Here is a 27,672-nt window from a genome sequence, read left to right as displayed (position 1 = left end):
AGAGAGGGCCTTGATAAATCCAGTCCATCTTACCATCTACTTAAGTAGGAAAGTATTCTGTGCTGATTTGGGTACGGGCAGAATTCCTAATCTTATTTTTTTGGGGGGCATATCTCCTTAAGTACAAAACCTCTCTAAACAGTGCTGCAAATACGCCATGAGGCCCTTAAAAATAAATAAAACAAAGAACTCCTTAATGGTGTTCTTTATTACATACATTTCCCTGATTCAACCGTTTTTTAAAGAATAATCACCCAAAGTAAAAGTGGTTGGTTTTTTTTTAAACGAAGGGAGATTTTTGTACCCAGCTTTCAGAAACATAGGTTCTTTTTCAGGCATTTCTTACACAGATTATTTGCTTGTGCAGATGTCAAGCTAGGGAAGGAGAATTTCACAGCTGCAAGAAAGTCCATTGGCCAAATCTCAGACAGCTTCCACAGAAACCTGTGATGTATTTGTTTTTAACTGTTTAAACAACCATTTACACCATTGCTCTCCATTCTTCCCTTAGCAAGCAAACAATGACTGTTGGCTCTTCTATTCTATATTACTTACACAGCTATACTTATGAAGTTAAAAGGCGGTTGCTGTTGGGTGGAGTTGACCACTGGTCCCTGAATTCATACATTTTTCTTCACAACTCTAGACGTGGATTGTTATTGCCTAATTCCAGGATGTTTTTGAACTTCTGGTCTAGCCTATAGCCCTGGAATTTGCTGCTCGCTTTTCCTTATCCAATTACTGTTCAGATCCTTCTTGATTTCCTATAATCAGCCATGGCCAGCTAGAGGCTAACATCTGCTGAGGCTTAAGATGGCCCCAAATATGGTACTTTACAGCAGACAGTACTTTGCTGGTGGCTCCCCTTTACGGAGCATGCTCAAGCAGAAGGTGGGCCATGAGGATTTGCTGGACCTCAACATTCCTTTTGAATATGATGGGTCAATCCTTTGAAAAGTTGTCCAAGGGCAGCTTCGTATTTGAAAGCGTCTTCTCCATGAAGTCATTATCTCTTTGAACAGCTGTTTCATCCATTATAGAAAGCCCATCCACACTTAACACCTGGAGAGCAGACTCAGCAAAAAGCAAACAACTCAATTGTTTGCAGGCTTCTTTCTTCTACAACCATTATTTCTAAGGATGTATTTATAAACACAAAATGTAGCCTATGTAATTACCTTGCTTGGTCTTCTTTGGGGACAATGTGATTCCTTTTATTTTGGCAGTGAAGGAATCATGCATAGTTCCAAACATGCTTTCCTTGGTATTTGACTTGCATAAATAAGATAACACATTAGCATCACTTCTCTCACCATCTTAGGAAGATCAATGCCATTTCTCAGGGAAGACGTAGCACAGAAAGGAAGAGAGGTGCTATTTTGAAAACCAACCAGGGACATGGCCTTTATGGGTTAGAAACCAACTTCTTTTTTAAAAGAACTGGGGCTTGGTTCAATTATAGCAGAAGACTTGGTTGGGTTTCCTCCCCTTTGTTGCATAATTGCTTCCCCATTGAAAAATTAATGTGTTCTTTGCTTTTGCTTGTTCGGAGGCAGTTTACTGCTGTGTTGCAGGTTAACAATATTAAACATTTCCTAATGACAGTTCAGTAAAGCAGAGTTGGGGAGTTCCTGCTTATTACTTTTTTTTTTTCTGAGAGACAAGGCCAAGAATATAGGTAATCAAATGTGTATTAGCCAAAACACTCTGGAGAAAGCATCTAATATATGGAACGGAAAAAACACACACACACAGCCCCAAAACTGTATGGAGGGTTGTTCTGTTTTTGATTTAGCAAAGCACAGCACTGAGAGCAGCATAGAAAACGCAGAGCAAGAGGTCCAGGCAGGCTGGACTGTTTCCAGCTCCCAAGCTTCTTGGGAGAGAAAGAACCTTTCTGCAGGTGTGAAGTTTAGTTAGGGTTAAGCAAAAGAGGGGAAGGAGAGGTGATGGCTAGGTTTTGACAACTGACCCAGACTCAGCCAGCTGGCTAGAGCAGAGGTTGGTCATACAAAGTCCGTAAGGTTCCATTTACTCATAGACGGTTCTTTTGGCACCCATGGGGTTCCTTGAGTAGTTAAATGTATTTTTTAAAGCTGGCTAAATAAATGAGAAACTGGACTGCTGAAGAGTACCCACTTCATCTGTATTTTCAAAAATGTTTCTGCTATCCTGGAAGCTCCATGGAAATTAAAATGATGGATGCCTGAAACCCAAAACATTGTTTGAAGTTGGGGTCCCCTGACCCCAAAAGCAAGAAAGATAAGCTGCAGTAGAGGGTATCCTTGGGGGATAGAGGGGGTTGGAAGAAGCACACTTCACCCCACTTTCTAGCAAATGGGCATTTTGTGACTGGTCACAGGCCTCCCTCTCAAACCACCATTTTATATGAGCATCCACAGCACACTCTCAAAATCTCAACTATGCCCACTAGCCCCCAAACACTGCCTAATCTAGAAGCTAAAGAAACAGAAAAGAAACAGAAAGATGAACAATTTGTGGCACAGTGAACTCAGCTACTCAACTAACTCACGTGGCATTGAGAATTTTGAAGGTGAAGATGGAAACGAAGAGAGTCACTTCCAATGCGCACGTACGTATATGGGAATTTTGGGTACTTGAGTATCTTGAAATTAATTTTTGATAAAACATGTGGCAGCGATAGCAAAGAAACCGAGGGGCTGTATCCGCACCCACCCACACTGTCCTGCCCATGTTAGCTTTACCAGAAGAGTGGAAATAATAAGATCCAAGCGTGAGATCAGATCTCTACAGATTCTTAAACTGCTGCATTTTAAAAATACATATATAAACACAATCTCTTTTGACATCTAAATTTAACCTAATTAAAAGCTGCAGGGTACTTATAAGCCTCTTATAACAGTTTTTGCACTGTGGTTTCTCTATGCGGGTGTAGGTGGCTGCCTTTGAGAACATGACTAGGGAGAGAAAGTGGGGTGGGGTGGGACAGAAGGAGAATAAAGACATTTTACTGAGGACCTTAATTCCCTGGTGGCAGTCTTGGCAGTCCCATACAAATAAAACAGACAATGATTGGTCTACTCCTGGCATATTCATAGATAGCTTGATTTGAAGGAGAAAAAGCTTTAGGAGAAATAACAAGGTGCTGTGTTCCTTCTTTTTCTTTTGAAGACATGATGTTGTTACTTGAATCTGCAGTTTGCACTGAACGTTTAATTTACAGAGTAATTAAAATCATTGCCACGTTCATCCTCTGCAATTAGGTGAAACAAGTCGCTGGTATTTGACACAGTAAGAACAAAGACAGCCTTGCTTCAAATGATATATCCACTGAAGGGTTGGGATTTCAATCCTCCCAGACCCATCCTGGATCTCAGCTCCTGTTCTTGTACATGGGAATAACAGTCACAGGCAGAAAAAAGGCCAACCCAATTGGAAAATGTGCAAGTTATCCAAATATTGAAAGTAGAAGATCCCAAGACCAAACATAAATTACATATATTGCATACCACTCTGGGTGGGCTAAGATAATTCTCTAGGAACGCATGGTTTTCCACAGGAGAAATCTGTAGGATGCTGAATCACATTCCTCTCTGACATTCCTTTCTTAACGTATTGGCACTTTCCCCACCTTCTTTTTCTGAGGCTGTTTTTCATTGCTTGAAAAGGACTTTAGAAATCGGGCGGGGAGCTACCTGGAGTTCTAAAAGTCATAATCGCCAGGCCAGATCTTCTGGAGACCAAAGAAGTGTCTAAAACCATAGATAGCTGTGTGACCCTCCTGAAACACCCAGAATCTATCATCAAAATGAGTTTTTTTTTTTTAAAAAAAGTGTTTTTCACTCACAATGCATTGTTTACACATCATGTTACGATATCCCTTGTTTTAACAACAGTTTAATTAGAAATCCAGAGTGTCCCTTGGTCACTGTCTATATCCTTCTGTTTTCAACTGTTCTTTCCTCACCTTGCAAAACATGATGCAGATGTTCTATAAACGAAGAAGGAACCCCAAAAATTACAAACAATGCATGCATCTTCATTTGCACATCACACTAACACCAGGATCACTGCAACTGATAGGCCAACCCACAACATCAACAATGAAAAATCACCCATTCAAACTGTAGTGTACTACCCCAAATTCATGGTTTATTCACTGACCCCTGTTCGCACATCACACTAAGCCAAAAATAAACCAGTCACATTTATTACTTAGCCCAGCATGCAGTCAGCAATCTGGAACATGGATAGTCTTCCTTGCTGTTTTAAATGAAACCATAAAATTCAAATTCCTTTATGTGAGGCGTAGTTGGAAGATCAAAAACTCTGGCTGGGGAGGTAGGTGGAATTACATTGAACGAAACTGTACTTTTCTCATTACCTGGAAAGTTTTCAAAAGCAAGAGGGGGACAGAAACTTATAAAGTGAGAAATCCTTCCAACCTCTGTCAAGAAATGTGAGGAAGTATTGTAAAAATTAAGGGAAAACAAAACGCCATGCCCTCTCTTTACCACTGTGATTATTTTACCTCCTGCAGATTTTGATCCTGCTTACTATGCTGTTCTCTACACACACACACACAAACACACACACACAATATGCTTAATTGGTTTGTATATTGTCCAGAGAACTATGGTTATAGAGGGAGGTCTACCAGTACAATAAATTATTGATTGCCTGGCTCAGAGGAGGGGGAAGCCACTGTTTATTCACTGATTTCATTTGCATATCACTCTTTTCCAAAAACAAATCCTCAGCTTTATAACTGAGCACAATCGGGGCTCCCTCACCCGACTTTTCTTGGGATTTTGCAGATCCTTCACATGTTTTTTAGCTGGCGTTTGCCACACCAGCAGAATTCACCCTGCAGAGCTACAGTGCTCTGAAATACGTACAGCCATTAAAAGAGTGTTGCATTTACATATATATGTTAAAACGTATTTACAGACAAATGGAAATTTGGAAAGGGGCCACTCAGATCTCCTTGAGCAGAGTATGGATTCTAGGCAGGCTCTGCAAACCAATGACTGAACACGTCCAAACTCCACTGTATTTATTTAATAGGAAAACTGCCCACTCAACATACTGCCTTCCTGCTCCTCTTCCTGAACCACCAAGATGGTCCTGCATTCAGCCCAAGACAGGAATGGGAAACCAAAGTCAACGAACCTTTCTTTTCATAGACAAGCTTCTCTCCACTCCTGCCCGAGCTGTCCAGCGGCACCCCGGTCTGACTCCCAAACTCGCCGTCTCTGTAGCCGTGCTCCGGATGCAAAGGGTTCTCCTCCTCTTCGTAGTCATAGTCATCCAAGATGGGGGTCTCACGGATGGGCATGCCGATGACTGAGGTGTGACCCTGAAGCCGTGAGCTCCGAAAGCTCTCCCTGCCTTGGGGCCCCATAAGTACAGAGGGAATGTAATGGATTTCATGGGTGGCCTCAGAACTGGCACTCTTTTGGGGGACCCGGCGTTGCTTGTACCAACGCCGCTGGGCATACAAGGCGATGGTGAACACGAGCAGCAGCAAGAGGAGAGCGATCAGTCCACCCTAAAGGAAACAAAAGACAGAAAAGAGGATTTCAATAGCATTCTTCATATTTGCCGTCAGTCCCAAATCAGTATTGTTTGGAAAGCATTTCTCCTCCTATAAAAACAACGGGTCCACCTTTGGTTTCAGAAACTGATCCTTCGGTTACCCACCCATTGCTCAAGCATGGATCACACCCAGTCCAAAGGATGATAAATACATAGGCAAACAGGAGATAACCTTTGGTGGCATTTTGGAGAGGGTCGTTGTAATCTAGTTTTCATGCAGAATTGTCCAAGGAGAAGAGGCCAGATGGAAAAAGGGGGAAAAGAAAGGGATAATCTGAGAAAGGCTTTATTTGGCCATGTGGCATTCCAAAATGGATTATTTACATCTCTCAACTCCTTTCACCCACAAAAAAAGAGTAGAAAAGGTTCAGAGAGAAAGGCCATGCCCTGGAGAAATTTAGCATTCTTGGAGTGGATTTATAAGACTCTGTTCTGCGCTGATAAGGACATGGCCCTTTAATTCTCCAGGTTTGAGCCTGCTTATTTTCCTACATAATAGGCTTCTAAAAATGCCACACTCGGTGGTACCCCCAAAATACCAGCACCAGAAGCAGAAGACCAAGTGCAGAGATTTGAAAAGGAACTTGCTCCAAGCTTGTGTTTAGAATTCAGACTGTCCTGCTGAGGAGTGGTTAGAACGTGCTTACTGGGTCCAAATTAAATCTTTCTTTGCAAACCACACTCAGTACAGGCACACTGGTGGTTGCAAAAGCAAGCCTTTGAAAACTGCATTGGGTTTCTCAGTCCCATGGTTTGAACTTCTTCGTTTCGTGTTCATATTTGTATTCTCCAAAACCCTCTCCATTAATGTTGAGAGAGCAGCAGGCAGAATAATAACAAGAACACCAAAATAAAAATAACAGTGCAATAACAAAAATAGCCCCAAGGGGCATATTATTTTGATTTTTCTCAGAGGCCAACATAGATATCCTTGTGTGTGCTCTTTGTTTTTAATACTAGCGAGCCTTTAGAAACTCTGAACATCCGACAGGGTTTGTTGTAAACAAAATCCTCATTACTGTCTAGTATTTCATTACAGTACTGTGAAACTAACAGTTTTAATCTCCCAAAATTTATGGCCAGCCTTATACAGATTCAGAGAAGAATATAATAATGCCTAATGATATGTGTGGATTTAGCAGACAGATATAGATAAAGCGGAATTCTGTATTTTTGATTAAGCATCTTTGATTAAGAATCTTTGATTTAGAATCGCGTGTGCCCACTTTTAAAACCCACTTCCTTCCAAAAACTGGAGGTGAAAGGGGATTTAAGCTCTTTTAATCAGAGGACCATGATTCAGACAGGTGCCCAAGAAATCAGCTTATTTTGCAAAAAAAAAAATCTATATTATGTATGTCTCTATTAGGTACTATGCCAACCGTATACACAAAGAGCATAAATTTAATAGCAGATACAAGCCCTTCCAAGATATAGAGTATGCACAAGGGGGCAGAATTACAACTGCTGTGGGAACTCTTGAAAGTCTTAGACTTCCTGTGAATAAAAAATAATCACAGAGGGAGAAAAAAAAGGTCAATTTCCATATAGCTTCATCTTAAAACTGAATTTCATTTTCAGGAAGACAGAACAGCAATCTTAACAAGAAGATAACCCGTCTGACTAAAATATGCAAGTCCATGTTCTACAAAGTGCTTATTTGAAAGATTTGAAGGCAAGGTTTGCAAAGCAGGTTCACATTATGAAGCTTACAAAGAAGTGGGGAAATGAAGGAGTTAGCTAGAGAAAGTAACTTGCTATTCCTTGGAGGAAGGTTAACCACCCAGAGGTCTACTTGAGGTTCTAGAACTTAGGTTTCTCCAAGTATCCTTGTGGTTTATGAACAAATTGCTTAGGGAAGGAGGCTGTGTGTGGACAATTGTAATGAAATACATTCATCCTTTATTGAAAGCTTTGGATAAAAATGTACATGCATATACAGATGAATGAGATGCCTATATTCCTTTTCTCTTTCTTTTTCCTGTTTGTTATGTTTAATTAAAAGGGAAAGGGAAAGAAAAGGGAATTATTTATATATATATAAACATCAGGAACAACATTGGAGCTCTCTGTCCAGAAGAGTGCAGTGCTAGGATCAGCTAAGATACTGCGCAGGACCCTCAAACTCCCAGGCCTCTGGTAGAGGATCCGAGATTGAGAAAGACACAGATCACCCATAGGGGTGAGAGGGGAATTTTTTATATATGGAAAGTAAAGGGGATGATGTATATAAGAAGTTATATGCAAGGAAAAGATAAGCCATGCAATCAATAGCAGAGATTTGCATTAAGAAAGTTCCCCCAATGCTTTTCTGTGACTTCTCACCCCATTTGCTAAGATATTTAAAAAAAAACAACAACAGAATTTTGGCCAATTTCTTAAGAATGGGAGTATGAGGATTTAGTGATAAGGTGTCCAAGGGATGAAAGTGTGAATGTTTTATCTTCTGGTTTACGGTCCCCTCTCCAGAGTTCTCCAGCATCTTTCACTTCCACCCCTTCCAGTCCCAGAGAAGGCAAATTATGGTACCAGCTGTCACTATTTAAGGGGTAATCCTTCCACTGAAAAATATTTGGAGAGTTTCTTTTCCTGGAGATACTGTATCATCCACCCCATACAGTATCTCTTTCCACACTGTTGGTGGGGAAGTTCTAATGGTTGATGTTCTAATGCTAATGTTGAGCATCTCTTTCCTTTGGGAGAAGACCTTGGACCTGATCCTATCCCGAAGAATGCAAAGGGTTCTTGGAGGGAGGGTTGTGCTCCAGACACTGTTCACTGATGTTTTCAGTCTAGATTATGGAGTGAAACTGGAGTGGGGAAGAGCAAAAGGCCTCAACCAGCAGAATTTCAAGAAATGTGTCTTCCCTGATCTTGGAATAATCATGAAGCTTCATCAAAACCCTGAGCTATTCAGAAGATGAAAAAAAAATGCTTTGAATGGTGAACCTCCCTCGGCCATAGAGAATCTGATTAACCCGGGACACAAGAACAGTCATGGCAATTGCATATCTTAGCCACCTCTTCACCTGAAGAAGCAGAAGGTGGCTCACGGCAATGAATACTGTTTAACCTAAATTTCCAAAAGGTTACATGAAATTGCAGCAGCAGCAGCTTTGTACTGTCTGGCATAGCTGTCACAGAGGTTCCTTTTTTATACCCTAGAGTCCCCAAACTGTGTCTATATTTGATGTCTGGTAGACAAGGTGCTTCCATGCCAAGCTCAAATACAAAGTTCAAGGGCATGTAAAAGCCTCCCCTAAGGCAATGCAAACATCAACCTGAGGTTCCGACTCAGAGCTGAAGAAGGATTCCCACTGTTAGTGAGAAACCCACAATTTGTTCATCAACCAGAAAAGCGAGCTTCATAATCTTTGCAACCCATAGCAATGACCGAAACAAGACTGCTATTAAAATTAGATCCATGTCCACAAGTCTCTAACCTGCAAGCCTCCTGCCCCCACCACTGTGTGATTTGATCCAAACCTGCTGGGGAATCATTATTGCCCGTACAACCATCAGATAATTAATTAAACCCCTACAAACAGGTCAGATCCAGGGCCAGAAGCAAGCATTTCTGTTGCAGAACCTTCACTGCCTGTTTTTTTTTTTTCCTGGAGATGGCAACATTAAGAGTAATAATAACAACTGGAAAACAAAATGATAATTATGATGATACTGTTTATTTACTTCCTTGCTCATTTACAAAAAAAAGCAGTTAATCTCAGTGGATAGCTCGATCATTAGTGCAAATTAATGCAGCTTGGTTGCACAGCCTGCATTTATTGGAAGAAATTAATTCTTTCAAAAGGAAAGGAAAGAAAGTCAGGCAGGAGCACATTCTCCCAGATGTTGAAATGCTCATGCAATTTGGACCATGACTTTGCATGGTTATATTTTTCGGTCTGTCTGTCTCTCTCTCCTTCCAGCATGTTTTCTGCTGTGTTTGATCTTTTCGGCTCATGGGAAGAAATACCCAAAATGACACCTAAAGGAAATATATGTCCGAACCAGAAACACAAGAAATGACCTTATACCAGATCATCCCATTATTCATTTATTCTCATGTTATTAGCACTCTCCAGATTTTTTCCCCCCAACCCTATCTGGAGAACGTAGAGGATTTGAACCTCATCAATTCTGTCTTCTGTTCAGTGCGTGGTTTTTTTTGTTTTTACTGACCATATCATTCCAAGTGTACCTGCCAATTCAAAACTGGGGTTACCTTTTAACCGAAAAGAAAAAAGGAAAGGAAAGACACCAACAACATCATTTATTTTTGATTTTGATTTTGTTTTTTTTTTTCTTCCAACAAATCAAGGCAGCTCCCTATCACGTAGGAATACACGAACGGGAAGAGGAAATTGGAAGGATGTGCATATGCTGGAAATCATTTCAAAATATATTTATGGACATTTCAAAACAATTCACGGAGCCAAAAATCAAGGAAAGGAGGAAGCTATGACTGTTCACATATGAAATCAGAGAAAGTGGGGAGAGGCTCCTTCCTTCCTTCCTTCCTTCCTTCCTTCCTTCCTTCCTTCCTTCCTTCCTTCCTTCCTTCCTTCCTTCCTTCCTTCCTTATCCTTCCTTCCTTCCTTCCTTCCTTCCTTCCTTCCTCCCTTCCTTCCTCCCTTCCTCCCTCCCTCCCTCCCTCCCTTCTCTGATCTCCTTCCTTCCTTCCTTCCTTCCTTCCTTCCTTCCTTCCTTCCTTCCTTCCTTCCTTCCTTCCTTCCTTCCTTCCTTCCTTCCTTCCTTCCTTCCTTCCTCATCATCTCCAAAGCTTTATTATTGAGCAAATTGCTCTGGGAACTATCCCAACTATTGTATAAATATGTTTAGGCAGTTTTACTGTGCAAATATTTCAGCGTAACAGATGCCCCATGTGAAAAGCAACTGCGGTGGCATATGCCAAGGTTCCAGCTTTGTAATATTACCCGAGTTTGCAGGAGACTGACAGAAGATGGCTCAGAAGCAGCAGTGGGGTTATATAGACCCAGGTTTTAAAAAGAGATTGAAAGAATAATTAGTTAGCTGCACCATCAATCCACCCATTGATAGAGAAAAATACACTTCACAAATAAGATAATGTCTAGAGCAAGATTACGGCACAATATGTGATCATTTTAAGATAGTAATTATCATCCCACAAGGTCATATTTTCTTTTCCAAGAGAGGAGGAAAAGTCCCTTTAATGCTGTGTATCATCTTTCCAACCCTCTCTTCCTTCAAGAAGATGAAAGCAGGGAGATAAATCCCTCAACCCTGTTTTATCCCAAGAACCACCCTGCAAGGTGAATCTGGCTGAGCACATCACTATCCCAAAGGCCATGAATGCATCACGCTAGACCAGTATTTTTCAAACATGCAACTTTAAGATGCATGGACTTCAACTCCCAGAATTCCCCAGCCAGTCAACACATCTTAAAGTTGCCGAGTTTGAAAAACACTGCACTAGACACTCCCCCTTATAAAATGATCAAGTAGACATAATCATGTCCCTAAATTGCTCATATTCTGTAAATGAATGCTATGGAAGCAACATCATAGCTATGTTCCCAAGACAGTATAAGACCTACTATAAAAGTTATAATAGTAGATAAAAGAAAAATCTCTCTGAGTCAAGCTCAGCCTCTGAGTTCTCTTTTTTACCAGAAAAGGAAGCAAACATTCATACTCTTTGAATGACAAGCTCACCAGGAACAAAATTTCCACCAAGAATGGGGGGAATGGGGGGACTTTGGAGGATCAGAGCTGAGGCTTCAGAAAGTGCAAAAACCTTCTGAAAAGCATCAGGAAGAGTTGCAAAAATTCATCCCATCCAGCCGCCTGGTTGCAAATGGCTTCCATTTGCACCAACATAGCCCTAGTTTCACCTATCTCTTCTGAAAAGGGCTCAGATCACCCTAGGCGTTTCTTGGAATTGAGAGGGGAAACCAAAGAATGCAGAAAGGGATAGGAATAGAAAGGAAATGGTTTCTCGAGGTTTACTGTGACATCAAGAACTATACATTCAAAATAAATAGAAGTTCTTCAGTTTCATGATATCTAGTCACACTATTTAGACACTTTCCCAAAGAACAGAAATCCAAAACGGGATTCCTTAGGGAAGAGAACATGTCAACAGTTTTCTTCCCATTGCCCAGCAGCCTTTGAAAACAAGGCACCAGCTCAAGGTAAATACGAATTTTAATTTCCAGCTGCAGGAGACTCACTCGTCGTCCTGAGGACCATCGGCACATTTTGCACTCTGAGAGTATACTGAGAGCATTCTCACAGAATGCTTGCCATGGTGAGGGTAGCCAAGTCAGAGACCCGTTAGCCAGAAGGCAAACTACTGACTGGTTTCTCAACCTCTGCTTTGCCCTTCCAGGATTCTCTGTCCTAGCTCTAACTCCCAGTTGTCTTCCTAGGCAGGTGGGTGCCTTCCAAACAAAGCACATAGGACACATTGCAACAAAAACCTGCAGATTGAGATTGGCCCAGACCATCCAAAGATACTTTTCTCTATATATTCTCAGCATGCACACTTGTGCTTCATAACATCCATCCTGAACATTTGGGGAATATTTGGGAAGCTGGCCATTACTTAATGACATTCCATTGGTTGCAATCAAGATGTTCATTTACTGTTGCTTTGTAAAATGTTTTCCCTCCTCTGCATCTCCAATTTTTATCTGCAGTGTTGGGTTCCCAGAAGACAGTGACTTCATTCCCTCCTAGAGTAGTTGTACCAAATGCTTATGAGTAAGCCATTAGACTCAACAAGAAGAGAGGGAGGGAAGCATGATGGATGGATGGATGGATGGATGGATGGATGGATGGATGGATGGAAGGAAGGAAGGAAGGAAGGAAGGAAGGAAGGAAGGAAGGAAGGAAGGAAGGAAGGAAGGAAAGCATAGAGGAATTCATGAGCTGCCTGCCAGCCCTGTCATAGATTTTTTTTTTTTTTGACTAGCTTATAACCTGTCATAAGATGTGTAACTTCCTCTGCAAAGATGACTCACAGATACTGCAATGTGATGTCAAAAAGAGTACCTTGGCCTCAAGATTGACAATGTTACCGGGGGGAAAAAAAAATTGGGAACCAGTCTGGAAGCTGAGATGTTTAAGCCCCTCTCCATTTTGTGGAAGACAAAAGCCCTTCCAGTTTTATAATAGCGATTCCTGGGTTGCAGACAAAATCAAGCATGGTTTCCCATGCCACAATCAATTAGAGATTGTTTTAACTCTGCCTAAATCAGCTGGCCTAGTTTGAAATTAGTACTATGCCAAAAATCATGGTTAAAATACCCCCATGGCTAGGTTCGCACACTGTGTTAAATCAAATCCCCCAAAGCATGTAATAGTTTTAGCATGGTGTGTGAACACGGTCACATGCCTGCTTTTCCCACCACCATTTTTGCTTCATTTCTGTCCCTGCCAAAGTCTTCCTCCTCTTCCTCATTCTATGGCAGGCTTCCACTCTACTACTCCTGGAGGAATTTTCGGTATCCGTGTGAAAGGTATATGACTATATTCTTATTTTGTCTTTCTTTTCTATTTTTCTTTCTTCTTTTCTTTTCTGCACTTTCTACTTTTTCCTTTTATTCTTTTTTGCTTGTTTGTTTGTATTCGTTTTTATCTTTCTAACTGTGACTTTTAATAAAATTACAATAAAAAAAGAACTGCCTTTTTTTCTTATTATCCAACGAGAAGGGAATGGAATTCAACATTTGCTTTTACATTGATCCTGTGTATATTTAGTGCATCCTTGAAGGTACAAGGAACCCAGGTGGCAAGTGAGTTGACCGAGCTGTCCTGAATCAAAGCAATATCTTCCACCTTTGCACATAAAGGGAGCAAATTTCCATTAAGATGACATCTCCCATCGTTTTATGACAATGCTAACTTTGTTGACCCACCACGAGCTGGAAGATTAACCATAAAAGAGAAAGCAAGATTCTGTTTAATGCCGCATACAATGTCAGGAGATTTGATGCCAGGTCACTTCACAGTATAAGGTGGCCTTTAAAATGGGTGCTACTCCTTTTCAGAGGCTTCTGCTACATGATCTAGTTGCTAAAAGAGTAAAGCCAAAAAGAAGGGGAGGGGGAGAACTTTTACTTTTGTGGTGTTCTTCCAAGTCCTGTTTGAGGAAGCAGAATTTGTGCAAAAGAAATGTACATTCATTACCCACAAGATACAAAATCCTTAAGCCTTGCTATTGAACGGTTGTGAGTCAAATAAATCGCATGGCTCATGGCAGAAAGGATGTGTGTGTATATAATACTGCACTGATGAAAATAAAGGAATTGAATTTGCTAGCATGGGCAATACTTCCCGGGGGTGGGGTGGGGGGTATTAGGCAAAACTCCAAGATGCACGCTGAAGAAACCTGAACGGGTCCATGCAAACTTTGGGGCACCTGAAGGAACTCAGGAAGTCTACTGTGAGAAGAAGGAGCGTGCAACACAATGCAGAATGACAGTGTGTGGTTCTGCAGATCAGCAGTCCCCCACCTCCTGATGAGCTCCCAGAACTCCCCAGCCAGCATGGCCACTGCTGAGAATTCTGGGAGTTGAAATCCACACATCAGGAGAACGCCCAGGAGGCAAAGCAAAGGATTAAAAAAGGGAAGGGGTAAAAAAACGCTCAGAAAGAGGGACAAGCTGGTCATTTCCTTCTGGAACTAGACAGCCTCCCGGAATATGCCATGATGAGGCAGGAAAGGATCTATGTATAACAAGCCGCAGAAAGATCTCTGCAACAGACAGCTGGTAAGAAAACTGTCTCCAAGCTGTCTCCTCACACTTGGTTTCTAGGCTCTGTCTGGCGCCTGGAGAAACTGGCAGTTATAGGAAATTGGGAAGAGGAGACAAAGGAGGGGGAGGAAGAAATGGAGGGGGAAAAGTTAAAGATGCTTGCAATTTATTAAGGGGGCACTTTGGCAAAAAGGTAATGGTTTGCTTAAATCCCTCCACTTGAAAAAATATAATCTGCCTCGCCTAACGCATCTGTATGCAACCCAGCCGGATTTTGCTTTTGCCTTCCCAGCACCTGAAGCTTACTCAGTCAGGTAGCAAGTCCTTGTTTAGCAACCATGATTAGGACCAGCAACTTGGTTGTTAAGTGGAGCGGTCAATAAGTGAAGCTGCAACTGTGCTTATGATCTTACTTCAGCTTCCCTTTGTTTTACAGACCTGCGAAGGTTGTAAATGCGAGAACTGTTCACAATGTTACTTTTTCATCACCGTCATAACTGCAAACAGTCACTAAACAAGGCAGCCGCTAAATGTGGACTACCTGTATAGGTTTTGCCGGTCCTGTTGTTTTTGAGATGGACCCCTAGAAAAACCATAGTATCCTTTACTTCTAGCTTCTGTTTCCGCAATAGCTTTGAGCCACACCATTCCTCTTTCGTAGGAGTCAAGCAAGTCTAAATAGACCAGTATTAGAAGCAACTCAGTTGATAAGTTTCAGGGAGGGGTGAACAAGCTTCTGAATCCAGTAGAAGTCATCTCCAGGATGAAGTTCAACAGAGAAGGAGAAGAGAGAGAGAGGTGGACTCAGTGACAAATCCCAGAGTAGTACCAACACCAGTCCAATTGGTTGTTGCAGTTTACATCAGTGCACATGATGGAATAGTATCCCAAACACACTTGAGTAGAGCAGGATAACTCTCCACCCCACCTTTCTCCTCCAATACTTTTTTGCTGCTTCTTCCTTCAGACCTGATGCCCAAGACCACCCTACTTTGCCTAATGCTTTCAATGCTTTCAATGTTGTCAGTTAATATTTGGTGACAGTTCTGCCATGAGATCATCAAATGGCAGGTTACATGGTTTCCTGGCATTTCAGCCCTACGTTTTTTCTTAAGAACTGTTGTGAAGCCAGGAATAGAAGAGTAGCAATTGGGGAAGAACAGAAAAGCTGCTTGTAGGCCGATGCAAAACAACCCCATGCCAGATTTTAACAAGACCGATTGACCTAGGAGAAAACATGAAGATCACAAGGGATCCACAGCTGGCAACAAGGACTTCTTGCACCCAAGAGAGGAACTTGAAGCTTCCAAATCATACAGATAGCAAGTGGGGAAGATGTTGGCTAACCCTCTGTGCTTTAATAAAGAATTCTGTTTCTAAAACCCAGAAAGAACATTAAATCTCAATCCAGCATGCCAATCTGCCTTTACACAGTGTTAAAAAAGTCATTAACACCTCCTTGGAGGATGGAGCTAGCAGGCGAGCTGTGGCGGACAGATCTTCCCAGGGGAGAAAGAGGGAGAAGCTAAGCCAAGCAGCAGCAGAAATTCTCAGTCAGAGCAGGCAGCCTTGTCCTCAAACCCAACAGAAACTACATTTGTGGGTGGCCAGAATCACAAGCAGAGAGAATAAAAGGAAGGGGAAAAGGTGAACAAATTCCTAGAGTTATCGACTTTGCCCCCAGGGCAAACCATTTCCCAAAATGCTCACGGGACAAAATGGTTCGGTTCGGATAGCGCTGTAAACCACGAAGCAAAAATGGTGGTGGGAAAAACAGGCATGAAGGTATGTCTGAAGAAGGGAGCAAAGGGAAGCTGAAACACCGAGGATACCGAACAATCAAAAATGAAGCAAATTACAGTGATCGCTTGGTCTACCTTATACTGGGTATATGAGATCCTGCTAAATCTTTCCAACTACAGCACTCTTCTGCTTAGATTCCTCCAGCCAATAACGGCGCATCACTTCATGAGGCAATCTGCAAGGAAATTCTGAGAAGGCAGCCAAGATACGTGAGAATTCGCTATCTATACACCCAACCACTATTCTTCCATTGAAACCATGCTGGAAAGCTGCTTGAATTAAGGGAGGGAGGGATCTCTCTCTCTCTCTCTCTCTCTCTCTCTCTCTCGTTGATACGTTGCTGTGTACGGATGTCTGGAAAACTGGATGTGTGCATTGGGGGAGAAGCGGAAGAAGGATCTATCCATCCACAGTTCTTGAATCCTGATCTTTAGAAAACTGAGGCCCAGATAATTCGAGGTGGGGAAGTTTTGCAGACAGCAAAACGCTATTCAACTTCTCGGAGTTTATCTTCTTTCCTTCTTGCTTTAACTCACCAAGGTGCAGCAGAGAAGGTTCACTCCAGTGCCTTGGGCTTTTTTTCCAGAACCTGCTTTTCTTCTCTTTCAGGCTCTGCACAGACACGCAGGCGTATGCCTTCTCTTTCCAACCCACAGAAGCCACGCTGATTGAAAGGCCTGGAGAGGTGCGCACGAGCAGAAGCCTCCCCCCTCCTGGGGCTGAGGAGCATATCCATGAAACGCATCACCTCTTTCAAAGCTCAGCCATTTCCAGAAGCCTACGTCTGCCTTTCTTCTCCAAATCCCAACATTTCAAAAGGCAGGCTGAGCGTGTGTGCCGTCAAGAACAAGCTGTTTCAGGGGAAGCTTGGAATGGGATCCATGTGAGGGAAGGGAATGAGAACAATGTTTCAAACATGTCTTTCTAAAGCTAGAGTGGGCAGACATATCCAAGTGCTGCTGCCAGCCAACGGAGCCAACCTCAGAGTATATTATTGCTGTTATGAATACAATTTAGCTCAAAGTTCAGCTTCACTCTAGAACATCTGGGCCGGGGTTCGACATCCCCCATTTGTTCTCCTAGCAGAGATGTTTTGACCAATTACAAGTTTAATTACAGATAAAAGGCATCCCTCCCCCACTTTGTGCCTCCCATGTATGGCCACCAGATGTGCTGGGATTTCAACCCCAAATCCTCACCCAGCATGGCCATTGGTTTGTACATCACAGAGCAGTACTTGGGCTGTAATAGATTGGAAATCAGTCAATGGCACAAGCCAGCTATTGCCTTCAGCCATGGCACATTCATGGGGATTCTTGGAATCGTCAGCCCAACACATCTGGAGAGCACCAAGTGGAACCAGATGAATTATTGCAATGTTCTTTGGTCTGTGGTTGTCAACCCGCCAGCTTTGGGAAGCCAAAATGTTTTAGTCTTGACTCAGTGCCCACAGCAAAGGCAATCTGATATATATTGCCTTTAAATTGGGGGCTTATATTTAATTATTATGCCTAAGTAATGTAGGCCATGAATTTATCTATAGACAGCCTTGATTGTCTGAAGTAAAAACTATCTAATCCAACATCACAATTGGCACAATTACCAACCAAAGGTTTTCAGGAAGAAAGCATCTGAATTCCACTGCCTTTGAATCTGGAGTTTTATATAAAACCACAAATGAGTTGTACACATTCACCAAGAAGTTCTGTAGGAGTTTGAATGGTCATCCTTCGCAGCTACATCTTGTAGCTGTTTAACCCCATGTTGTTACTCGTGTGTAGAACCAGCTGACTGCTCCTTCTTGTCCATGTAGGAGATTCAGACAAAGTTCAAGGGCCAACCTTCATGATACGCTACGCTGAGATTTTGGCAATTTTGCAGATGAGCAGAAATACCTCAGCTTGTTCAGTAAGTCTCTGCTGGGTGTGTGTGTGTGTTTACCCCATTTCTGCTGGCAATATTCAGAACATAGACAGAGGAGGAAGAGGAGGTACCAGAAATAATCTAAAATAATGAATTCATAGGGGAAAAAAAACTTGATTGAAGCAAGCCTAAAATGTGTAAAACAACAAGTCGTGATTTTAAATGGTGCTTTCTTGCAACAAGCCACCACAAGTTATTTTTCTCACAGATCAAAGTATGCTACAAAAACCAGGCACATAGCAGCTTCATGCTATGGATGAAGCAGATTAATTATGGATGGGGCAGATTAATTATGGATGGAGTGGATTAATGTTTTTTACATATTGTGTTCTTCTGCCCCACTCCACAGAGACTGACACTTGGGTCAAAATGCATTCGAACTTTGCTTTTTCCAAAGATTGCCCTTCGATTCTGCATGGTCTCAAGTTCCTCCTCTCCTTAGCTTTGCTTCAATTCCTCTCCCAGGTAGGTCCTGACAATCTCAGCTCAGTTCTGACATAACTCGTAGGGAAGGCAGAAAGAGAAATGTTCTAGGGCTTTTTATACCAGGAGATGACAGACAGTTGGTCACGTCATCCCTCAAGCTACTGCTGTGCTTTTTTTTCCCTGCCCATTTTCCCACCATCCTGGAGGAGAAGGGAAATAAATGAATTGTGATTCCCCCTCCCAAGGAAGCATACCAGTAATGAGAATGGAAAAGTCTTCTCAGCTCCACCACTGGGATCTAATGGTTGAAGAGGTCCTATCTTGCCCCAGTTTCCAGGCAGGAAGCAACAACTGAGCCTCAGTGGCAGTTCTCCCTTTGCTATTTCTGCCTGCTGCCACTGTCACTGCTCCTCCGGGCCAGGCCAGGCACTTGTCATTCCTGTACAGTCTGGTGCTGACTTCTGAGTCTCATCCTGTCATGGGAACGAGGTCGCCAAGTTCAAATAATTAATTTTGACGACAGAGAGAAAGCTGACAAGCTCACGGCAGACATGAATGATGATGAATCTCGAGGACAGAACAGGCCGTACACATGACTTAATCACACAGAATGGGTCTTTGGGGGGCACTTATCTAGGACAAGGACTTTCCAAACAATGCCCCTTGTGGTCTAAATACTGCACAGTGCTGGAACAACCCAGGATGGCAAGCCATGGATGTGATTCATTTCAGGTTCAGCCTTAGTAAGCCTGTCTTCTTCCCCCTTCATTCACAACAGAGAGTGCCCAAACATCTGGAGATACCCTCCAGATGGGGTGGGGCTTTAATTTATATACCTGGGAGATGGAGTCCCAAGCTGAGGATGAAGTCAGCTCTTTTCAACCTGGACATTTAACCAGCTCCATAGATTGCTCTGTGCCATAACCTTTAAGCGTATACATAAAATGGGGGGTGGGGGTTCCTCCTTAACCTGGAAACTGCCGCACAGAGTTTGACTATCTTTGGGCAGTTACAGGCAACTGAAATTTACTTCACCAGGAAGAGTAACCAAGGGCTGCAGGGTTGAAGATGGGGATTTCCAGCTGTTTCAAATGGCCCCTCTGTTTTTCAAGACTTGGCCAGCAAAGTTCAGTTTCTTGAGAACTCTAGGCGTTGCCCCACACAGGATTTGGGTAGGCATGTTCTCCATGGGTTGTCCACCCTTAACTTAGAGAGGTTGTCTCTTGAGCAGTTTGAAGATTTGCAGAAAGGAAATGTGAAAAAGAGCAGTGACACATTTCACCAAGGATGCCAACGGGGGTGTGTACGCACTGGAGGGAAGAGAGATGGTGCCAGGCAAAACTGTTTCAAAGTGTTTAATATATTCGCAGGAATAATGCTATAATGCCTCTTACTGAGAGACTAACACGAAGGTATTAGCATAACTAGTGTCCCTGTCAAGAAACAACACTTTAAAAGACAAATAAAAACTTCCTTCAAGCAAGGATGCTTTTAATGTCATCTTTATCCTGCTTTTGAAAATGAAGGGAAAGAGAAGAAGTTGTTCTCGTTCTTTCTCTCTCTCTCTCTCTCTCTCTCTCACACACACACACACACACACACACCTCTTGTTAGTGGAACTTTATGGACATCAGTGAATGTATTCAGAATTTTTTCTTAAGCAGAGTTGGAGGAATGTAAGAGAACAACAGTGTCCCTGGAAGATCACAGTTTTTTTTTAAAAAAAAAAGATTTCTGCCCCATTCTAGTGTCATGCAAAGGAGGAAGTAGTTTTCTATTCTCTCCTTTCCATCAGTTTTAAATCCCTAGGTAGTCACCTTCTCCTGAAGCAAAGGCACATTTCCATCTCTGAGAATTTCTCCAAATTATCTTCTCCTTTGTGTCAAGATGGGACAAATTACAATTGTCACTGTTGGGTAGAATTTCTGTGATTAAGATGAATGTTTTACCTGGAATGTTATTTTTGTTTCAGACAATACCTGTTTTGACAACTGATGCACCATTTAAACAACGGCAGAAGGATATATCTAAATTTGTATGGAGGGGGAAAAAACCACGAGTTCAGTACAAGGTACAAGATACAAAGGAAAGAGGAGAATTGGGTTTGAAATTATATTGGCTGTTGTTTAGTTTGGATGAAAGAGTGGGCGTTGTTAAGAAATAGAAAGTTATTGGATTTAGAAGGTCACAATCTGAGATTTGGGTGGCATGGTATCTATGGTGTGATAAAACTAAGGTGCATGTAGATTTTAAAAATCATTATATCAGATGGGCTATTCTTAGAGTATGAAATAAATATAAATTTAGGTTTTGTCTGAAAACACCTTTGTGGCTTTCAGAGCAATAAGCATTTTATAGATGAGGAACAATAAGTAAACCTAATTGGCTAACTTACCGTGATGTACTAGAATTTTTTCAATGGGATTGTAAAATGAAATCAAGAGAAGATTTGACAACTGAATGATATGTCAATGTTTTTCTTATATACAGTTATCAGAAAGGTTTAAAGTGGATAAAAGATTTTATGGTTTTGAACAAAGTAAGACTGAGCTTGAAATAGAATTGTGTACTCATGATGACCATGTTATTGCTAAAATGTATAAAGTTTTGCTGAAATACGAGACAGAAGAAGAAGAAGTGAAATAATGTATGATAAAATGGGCTAAAAATTTTGGCTGTAATATACAAATGGATCAATGGGAAAATGGAGGGATGGTTGGTGAAGATGATGGAACGTGCAAAGATGGCTAAATTAACTTCCTTAATCAGATAAAAGGCAACACCACTTTTATGGATGACTGGAAAGCCCTTATAGACTTTTTGCATGAAATGGGAAAAATGTGGTTATGATGTGTGGTTTTGATGTTTAGAAAAAAAACTGGACAATAGAAAAAAGTGAGAGTTAATTTTGTAATTGTACTTGCTGCAAAAAGGAATTCTTTTTTTTTATTTTCCTTTTTTTTGGTTCTCTCTTTCTGCACTGTTTCTTCCCTTTTTCTTCTCTTCTTCTTTCTTTGCATCTTTTCCTCTTTATCAGTTTGTGTTCGTTTTTATGTTCTTTGAAAAACTTTTAATAAAATTTATATTAGAAAAACAAATTATCTTCTTTGAAAGAAAATAGACTTACATCAAATGGAACAAGAACGGGTAGGGAAAATAAGTTGTTTGTGGGTTTTTTCTTTCATTCCTCTTGCTGATTTCAGAGCACTATAGCTTGTTTTAGATTAAGGGAATTATAACCTGCATCATACTGCTATAGAATGTTATTTGCTTTCTGGAAATGTGATTTTCATTAAGCGGTACAATTCTCCTTGGAGCAAAATTATTTAGAAGGCTTAAATTACCTCTAGTAATACATGAGAAGAAAACAATTAGACAATCGTTCAAACACACTTTTCCCCCCCCAAAATGGTGGCTGGTCAGCAACATCACTGTGAGGTTTAACAGTAGTGTGTATCCTCCCTCCTTTAAAAAAAAATTAGTTGGTGTTTGGGGAGCGTTGTAGGAAATGCTAGTGACGGTGATCTGTGGTCAGTTGGAATGAAATCCCTGTGACTGAAGTCAACTTTACTGGGACAAAGTTCAAAGCCCCTGAAGATGGAGTGTGGAGTAATAAAAGGAAAGGCAATAACTATAAAGCAGATGCTGGATGAGTATGTGCTAGGGAGAGGAAACATCTTGGTGGATTTTAAGGAATGTCTGGAGGAAGAAGGAAGTTGGAGGATTTGTGACCTGGGCTTCCAAGAAGGAAGGTGGGAGATAGAAGTGTGGAGAAAGAGGATATTGGGTGTGTTAGGGGGAAATATAAGTGAAAAGTAGATTGGGAAGGGTAGCATGGTTGAGTGTGGGGTGTGCTTTTGGGAAGGGAGGTATTGCTCCTGATAGCAAATAGAGAGAATGGTTGGTTCCCTCTTTTTCATTATGTGGAATGGCTAAAAAGTATGGGTGGGGGACATCTCTGCATCATTGGGTGGTGGAAGAAGGAACAGATTTTGCTGCATTCTTATTGAGGCACCCTTGCTACTTCAGTCATCACATTGATTAATATGAAGGACTGTAGTGTAGGTTGATCTGTCCCTCAAGGTTGCTGTTTTTTTTTTTTAAATAATGTTGTAATGTTGTTCTTTGACTATGACTAATGGTGCTTTGCTTTTAGGATTTATAATATGTTTTTAGCTATTGATTATTTAATGTAAAATGTCTAGAATGGGCAGGTAGAAATATTAGTTAAAATATATATATATTATAATTCCATTCCTGCCACCAAGGAGGTACAGGTTGTGGATTTACTACATTAATATCACCACTTTCAGCCAAAATTGGTTCTTGGTTAAAACACACAGAAATAGACTATGTTACAGATATGTGGAGAATTAAGGGCACTCTTTGTCCAGTCATTATTAGGGCTAATAAATCAGGGTTGCAAATATTTAAATGAGCATGAGATGTTCTGTATTCCTTGGCTACCATCAAGTGAATTTTTGTAGCCCATATAAGGTAGCCTTGTGTTGACAGTTGAGGCTTCCCAGAATCTTCCCTTTGCAGGGAGAAGATCAGGAGGTAAAACTGGGGAAGGGGGAGAGATTGCTTGGTCTTGATGACTCAAGTTTACTTTTAAATGAAAGAATACTGGTTTCTGGCATTTTGGTCCATGTATGGGTTGAAATGGGAATGCTTCATTCATGTGAAAATAGTTGGGCGGAAGGGCAGAGAAAAAGCCAAGATGTGTTCATGGGAAGGAAGGCCCTGGGCAGACTGGAGAGGTGCCCAGTGAGACAAGCCATATTGACATATGGGGGGCATCTCAGAGCAGTAGGGAAGGGAAAGTGTGAGAAACATCAGGGGTGGTGGAAGGTTCTGCATTGGAACAGCAGCTAAGGGGAGCAATGGAAGACTGGAAAACATGTCAGCCAGCCAGCCAGTAGGAGATGCCATGTTAGAAGCTGCTAAGGGGAAGAGCCTTGCCCTACTCCTCCTGTCTGGATTTTGTTTCATCTAAAACCTGAAAGTCCCAAGGCTTTCTGATTTACAGTTCTGCCGAGTCCTAAAATAGTTCGGCAGAACCTCTGAAATGGGAAATAGTTCCCTTCCAGGTTTGAAAGACAACATCTCCCCCATTTCGTGCCACGCGCACCTCTACTCATTATTTCTGCAATGGAAAACACAAAGGAATCGATACTTTTTGTCATTAAGCCTGTCGTCCCCTGCCCTGCACTCCCCCACCCCCACCCCTCCGTGCCATAATCTTTGCTGTCATTTGAGTTTTAATTGTGTTGTTTCCTCTTGTGTGCAGAAGTAAATCTTATCTGTTTGGGATTAAAATTCAATGAAGGTCAAGGCGGTTGGAAAATTTACCAGCCAGCTGCAATTAATGTTTCTTTTGCCTTTGATAAATTGGAACGCTTCCCTACAATAGAAGTGAAGTGGATTTCAGAAGCCGTAATTCTTCCATTAACTCAACGATTTCCTTAGCATGATAGAACAACCTGTCACTTCCCAGTTTGTCATCTGTCATTTCAAGGTCCTGGGCATATGTCTGATATGTTTTATGATGATTATTTGGGCTTCTTGTGTCAAAACATTTAAAACCACTAATTAGTCTTCCCGTGCAAAGTGCTGGATTAAACAAAATGTGCCGTTCAACCATCTTGTTGCTTCGTATCCCCCCACCTGCTTAATTATTGTTTCAGTCATTGTAAATACTCACTAAGGGTTTTTTTTAGGATGTTTTGTCCCTCACTTCTGAGACAAAAGTAGATTAGAATCCCTTAAGAGGATTCCTCAAGTTGCCCATCAAACATGTGTGTGACAGGATGAGCTAATTCAAGGACTGCTACTTGAACTCTACTGCATTTCTCTTGTTTTTCCATCACACACACAGGGATGGAGGGAGGGAGGGAGGGAGTCATATGAAATCTTCTCCCTGATTACTGTATTTTTCCATCTATAAGACAATACTTTTTTCTAAAATCCTTATGCTAAAAATTGAAGGGCATCTCATTCAAGGAAGTCAGCCGAGGAGAGAACCGTGTGGTTGCAAAACTGCCCATACTTTGTCTCTGCAGACAGGCTTCCTCCTGTTGCTAGCCTCCAATCACGAGTGAAATAGCTTGTCTCCCAAACAGACTTCCTCCAATCACGAGCCTGATGTAACTGATGTCAGCTGATGCTAACAAACCAATTAGAGGGAGGCTGTTTGCAGAGACAAGCTATCGGCAGTTTCACTCATGACTGAATGTAATCAGTTATGCAAAAGAGCCTGGAAATAGAGCTGCAGAGAGACGGTTTGGACCTCCTCCCACCGAGTGTATCAGGTAAATGTTAACTAATTACTAAATAAAAATGTGTTCTGCACTATCTTTAAAATATTGATTTCTTAATTTTGGGTTGGAAAAGTGGGGGTCGTCTTGTACATGGGGCGTCTTATTGATGGAAAAATACGGTAATTTGGCCAAATACCCATTCAAAACCTTTTCAGCACCAAAGACAGCTCCTATGCCTACCTAGTTCCTTTCCATCCATTCCTTCGAATCCATTTCCCTCTCTTGGTTTGCTAGTTAGTTTAATTGTGTTTTAGCAACTTTTCCTTCCATTTAAACTTTGACTAGTTAGCTAAGTTTCCCTTACCCATGGAAGGATTGTTAATCTCTTCAAAAGCAGGATGAATATACCTGAAACAGAGGAGCAACGGCATTACCTACTGCCTGGGGACCTCATAACTACGTTCAAGAATATTATACTCCACTCATGAGGCTTCCATCAAAATGACTTTCACTTTAGGGGGAAAACGAAAGCCATTTTTCCCCATCAAAACAGTTTTTTTCTCCTTGTTTTAATGGCATTAATGATTATGATTGTTTTGATAGCCCTGTTGCATGTTGTCCAGAGCTGTTAAGGAAGAGGTAGCATATATATTTTCTAAATGAATAAATAAATCAGAAAGAGAGAATAGATGCAGAAAATATTGACACTGCATTATTGGGAATTAGGATGTGCATGAAGAAAACGTGGTTTCTTTCAAATCCATATTAAACATGCATTCTGGAAATTCTGCCAACTGTTCCAGGTTCTCTGTGGCTTGGTAGAACCCAAACCAGGGACATTTTGATTATTTCACATTTCAGCCTACGTAAAGTCTGTAGGTAGTTAGTACAATGAGCAGGGCAAGGTTGGTGAACCTAACCTGTCTCCCTCCTCTTCTTCTTCTGCATGATCTCTCCATCAGCCCACTAGCCTCCCTGGCTTCCACACTTCCATTCCCAGAATGTCTTTTCTATACAGCACACCTCCTCAACTGTCTTCCCACTGATTTCCTTGGCTTTAAGTGTACATCACCCACCCATTGCTTGATCTTTCCATGCCTTTCTTCCCTACTCCCCTTAGCTGCTAAAAATATCCTGTTTTTTTTCCTTCTGTTCCCACCCAAAATATTTCTGCCCTACCATTCAGAGAGGGACCACCCAAAAGTTACTGTTCTGTGCAAGGAACAGTTTGTGTAGGGGTGTTTTGTACCACTCTACTGGAAATGAATTTATGCTGCTGTGGAAAGCTGACTCCCTCTCAACTACCCAGCAGAAACATCTTATACAGGGGTGTGGAGTACCAATTTTAATGGATCGCTCTAGCTTGCTTTCTGAAGAATGCCACTCAAAAATCTTCCGTTTTGAAAGGCTGTCTACACAGTCCTAGAAAGCCTGCACAGCAGTAAGTAGCCACTTAAGAAGCCATAAACAATGCGAGAAATCTTGAAATGATAAAGCTTCCACTCCCAGAATGTGGGAACCACCGATTTGTTTTCTTTTCAGAGTGAACAGTGAGAATGGCAGCAGAACTGACACTTGTTTGATGGGAACAATCAAACTTTGGTTAGCACCATGCATTTGGTAAGCATTTGCCTTGACTGTATGCAGGGTGGGAAAAAAGCACTCTGGTAGCAACAAAGTCTTCAGTCCACATAGTATGGTTCCTACAAGACATTTGACCACAAACGTTTGCCCCATTTCTCCTCTACTATTCTGCTCTGCCCTCCAGATTACATCTCTCCAAATTCCTGCAGGCCACACTGAGCTGCTTTTGACATGAAGAAGTTGGTTATACGGTACCTAAAGCTCAAAATTCATCTGTAGAGTTCTTCTGCAGATGAACTCAATACAAATCAAAAGGAACATCCCCAAATCCTATTGGTATAGTACTTCAGAAAGAGCCTAACCAACACATTGAAAGACAAGAAAATGGATGTCCTTGTTTAAATATGTTATTCTTCAGTGAACCATGCAAAATATTTTAATCATGCAAAAATAATTCATTTTTCTACAGCTTTCTTTCCCCCTGCAAAGCAGGCTTTTTGGCTCTCTCCCTTCTCCATCTTCCCTATCTCAAGAGGTCCATCCTGAGGTCTCCCCTTGGGATTGAAGGGAAATGTGGGAAGCTGCAGATGGCTAGAGAGAGGATTCTACAACGTAAAACAGGACACTCACTCACAAACCTCAGCCTTTCAATAATTTATTGAAGTACAGAAACACCTTAGCCCAGACATCAAAATTCCACCAATGTTGTTGCTTGGCTTTGGAAACAAAATAAAAAATGACCCCAAAAGATGCAGAAGAAATGTTCAGCTCATTACAAATGTCATCCATCTAACCCTAACCCTGTCCCTAAGGACAGATCACAGTAATGTACAGTTGAGGATTCCAGAATCAAAGCAGGCAATGCGCTACAGAACCCCACAGAACAACCGTCATCAATCACACCCATGTTTTAATAAACAAGACCTCCAACCATAGCTGGACCCCAAATGAGCCACATGACTAACTAGGAAAGGCTGTAGAGTTTGCAGATGGCAGGCTGTCTCTTGTTACCCATTTACCATCCTGGGTGGTAAAAAGAAAGGAAGAAGCCACTCACCATGACAGACACATGTACAATGTGCATCTGTTCATCCACAATTTCTGAAGGCTCTTGCAGGCTTGGTGGTGTGGCCCGGGAAAGTTGCTCAGCACTGCTCATGGACACGTGGAAGTAGAGGGTGCCGTTTTCCAGCCATTGCTGCTTCCAGTGCACTAATGAAAGGTCCGATACTGTTCCTGACATTTCTGCAAGAAGATAAATGTAACTATGGCTTAGTATTTATATATTGCTCAAAGTGCTCCGTGGTTAATCTCACAGCCATTCTTCATCATTCTGAACTGCAATTTCA

At 41.6% G+C, this 27,672-nt stretch overlaps 1 protein-coding gene across 3 annotated transcripts in view; it reads right to left on the bottom strand.

Annotated features, from left to right (window-relative positions):
- The window catches only part of ASTN2 (astrotactin 2), a 274,360-nt gene that overhangs the window by 188,851 nt on the left and 57,837 nt on the right, over positions 1–27,672 (bottom strand). For all 3 annotated transcript variants that reach the window (XM_088146943.1, XM_088146944.1, XM_088146945.1), the window contains exons 2-3: positions 27,381–27,568; positions 5,155–5,533 (exon numbers count right to left, since the gene is read on the bottom strand). In XM_088146943.1, the coding sequence (XP_088003069.1) occupies positions 5,155–5,533; positions 27,381–27,568 (567 nt within the window). The remainder of the gene's footprint in view (positions 1–5,154; positions 5,534–27,380; positions 27,569–27,672) is intronic.

The sequence above is a fragment of the Python bivittatus genome, unplaced genomic scaffold (assembly GCF_059951505.1).
Source record: "Python bivittatus isolate LINGU-HERP-01145 unplaced genomic scaffold, Pbiv_v1 ctg000160_np1212, whole genome shotgun sequence".
Lineage (NCBI taxonomy): Eukaryota > Metazoa > Chordata > Lepidosauria > Squamata > Pythonidae > Python > Python bivittatus.
The sequence above is the reverse complement of the archived record's forward strand: the minus strand, read 5'-3'. Positions and strand labels throughout refer to the sequence as shown.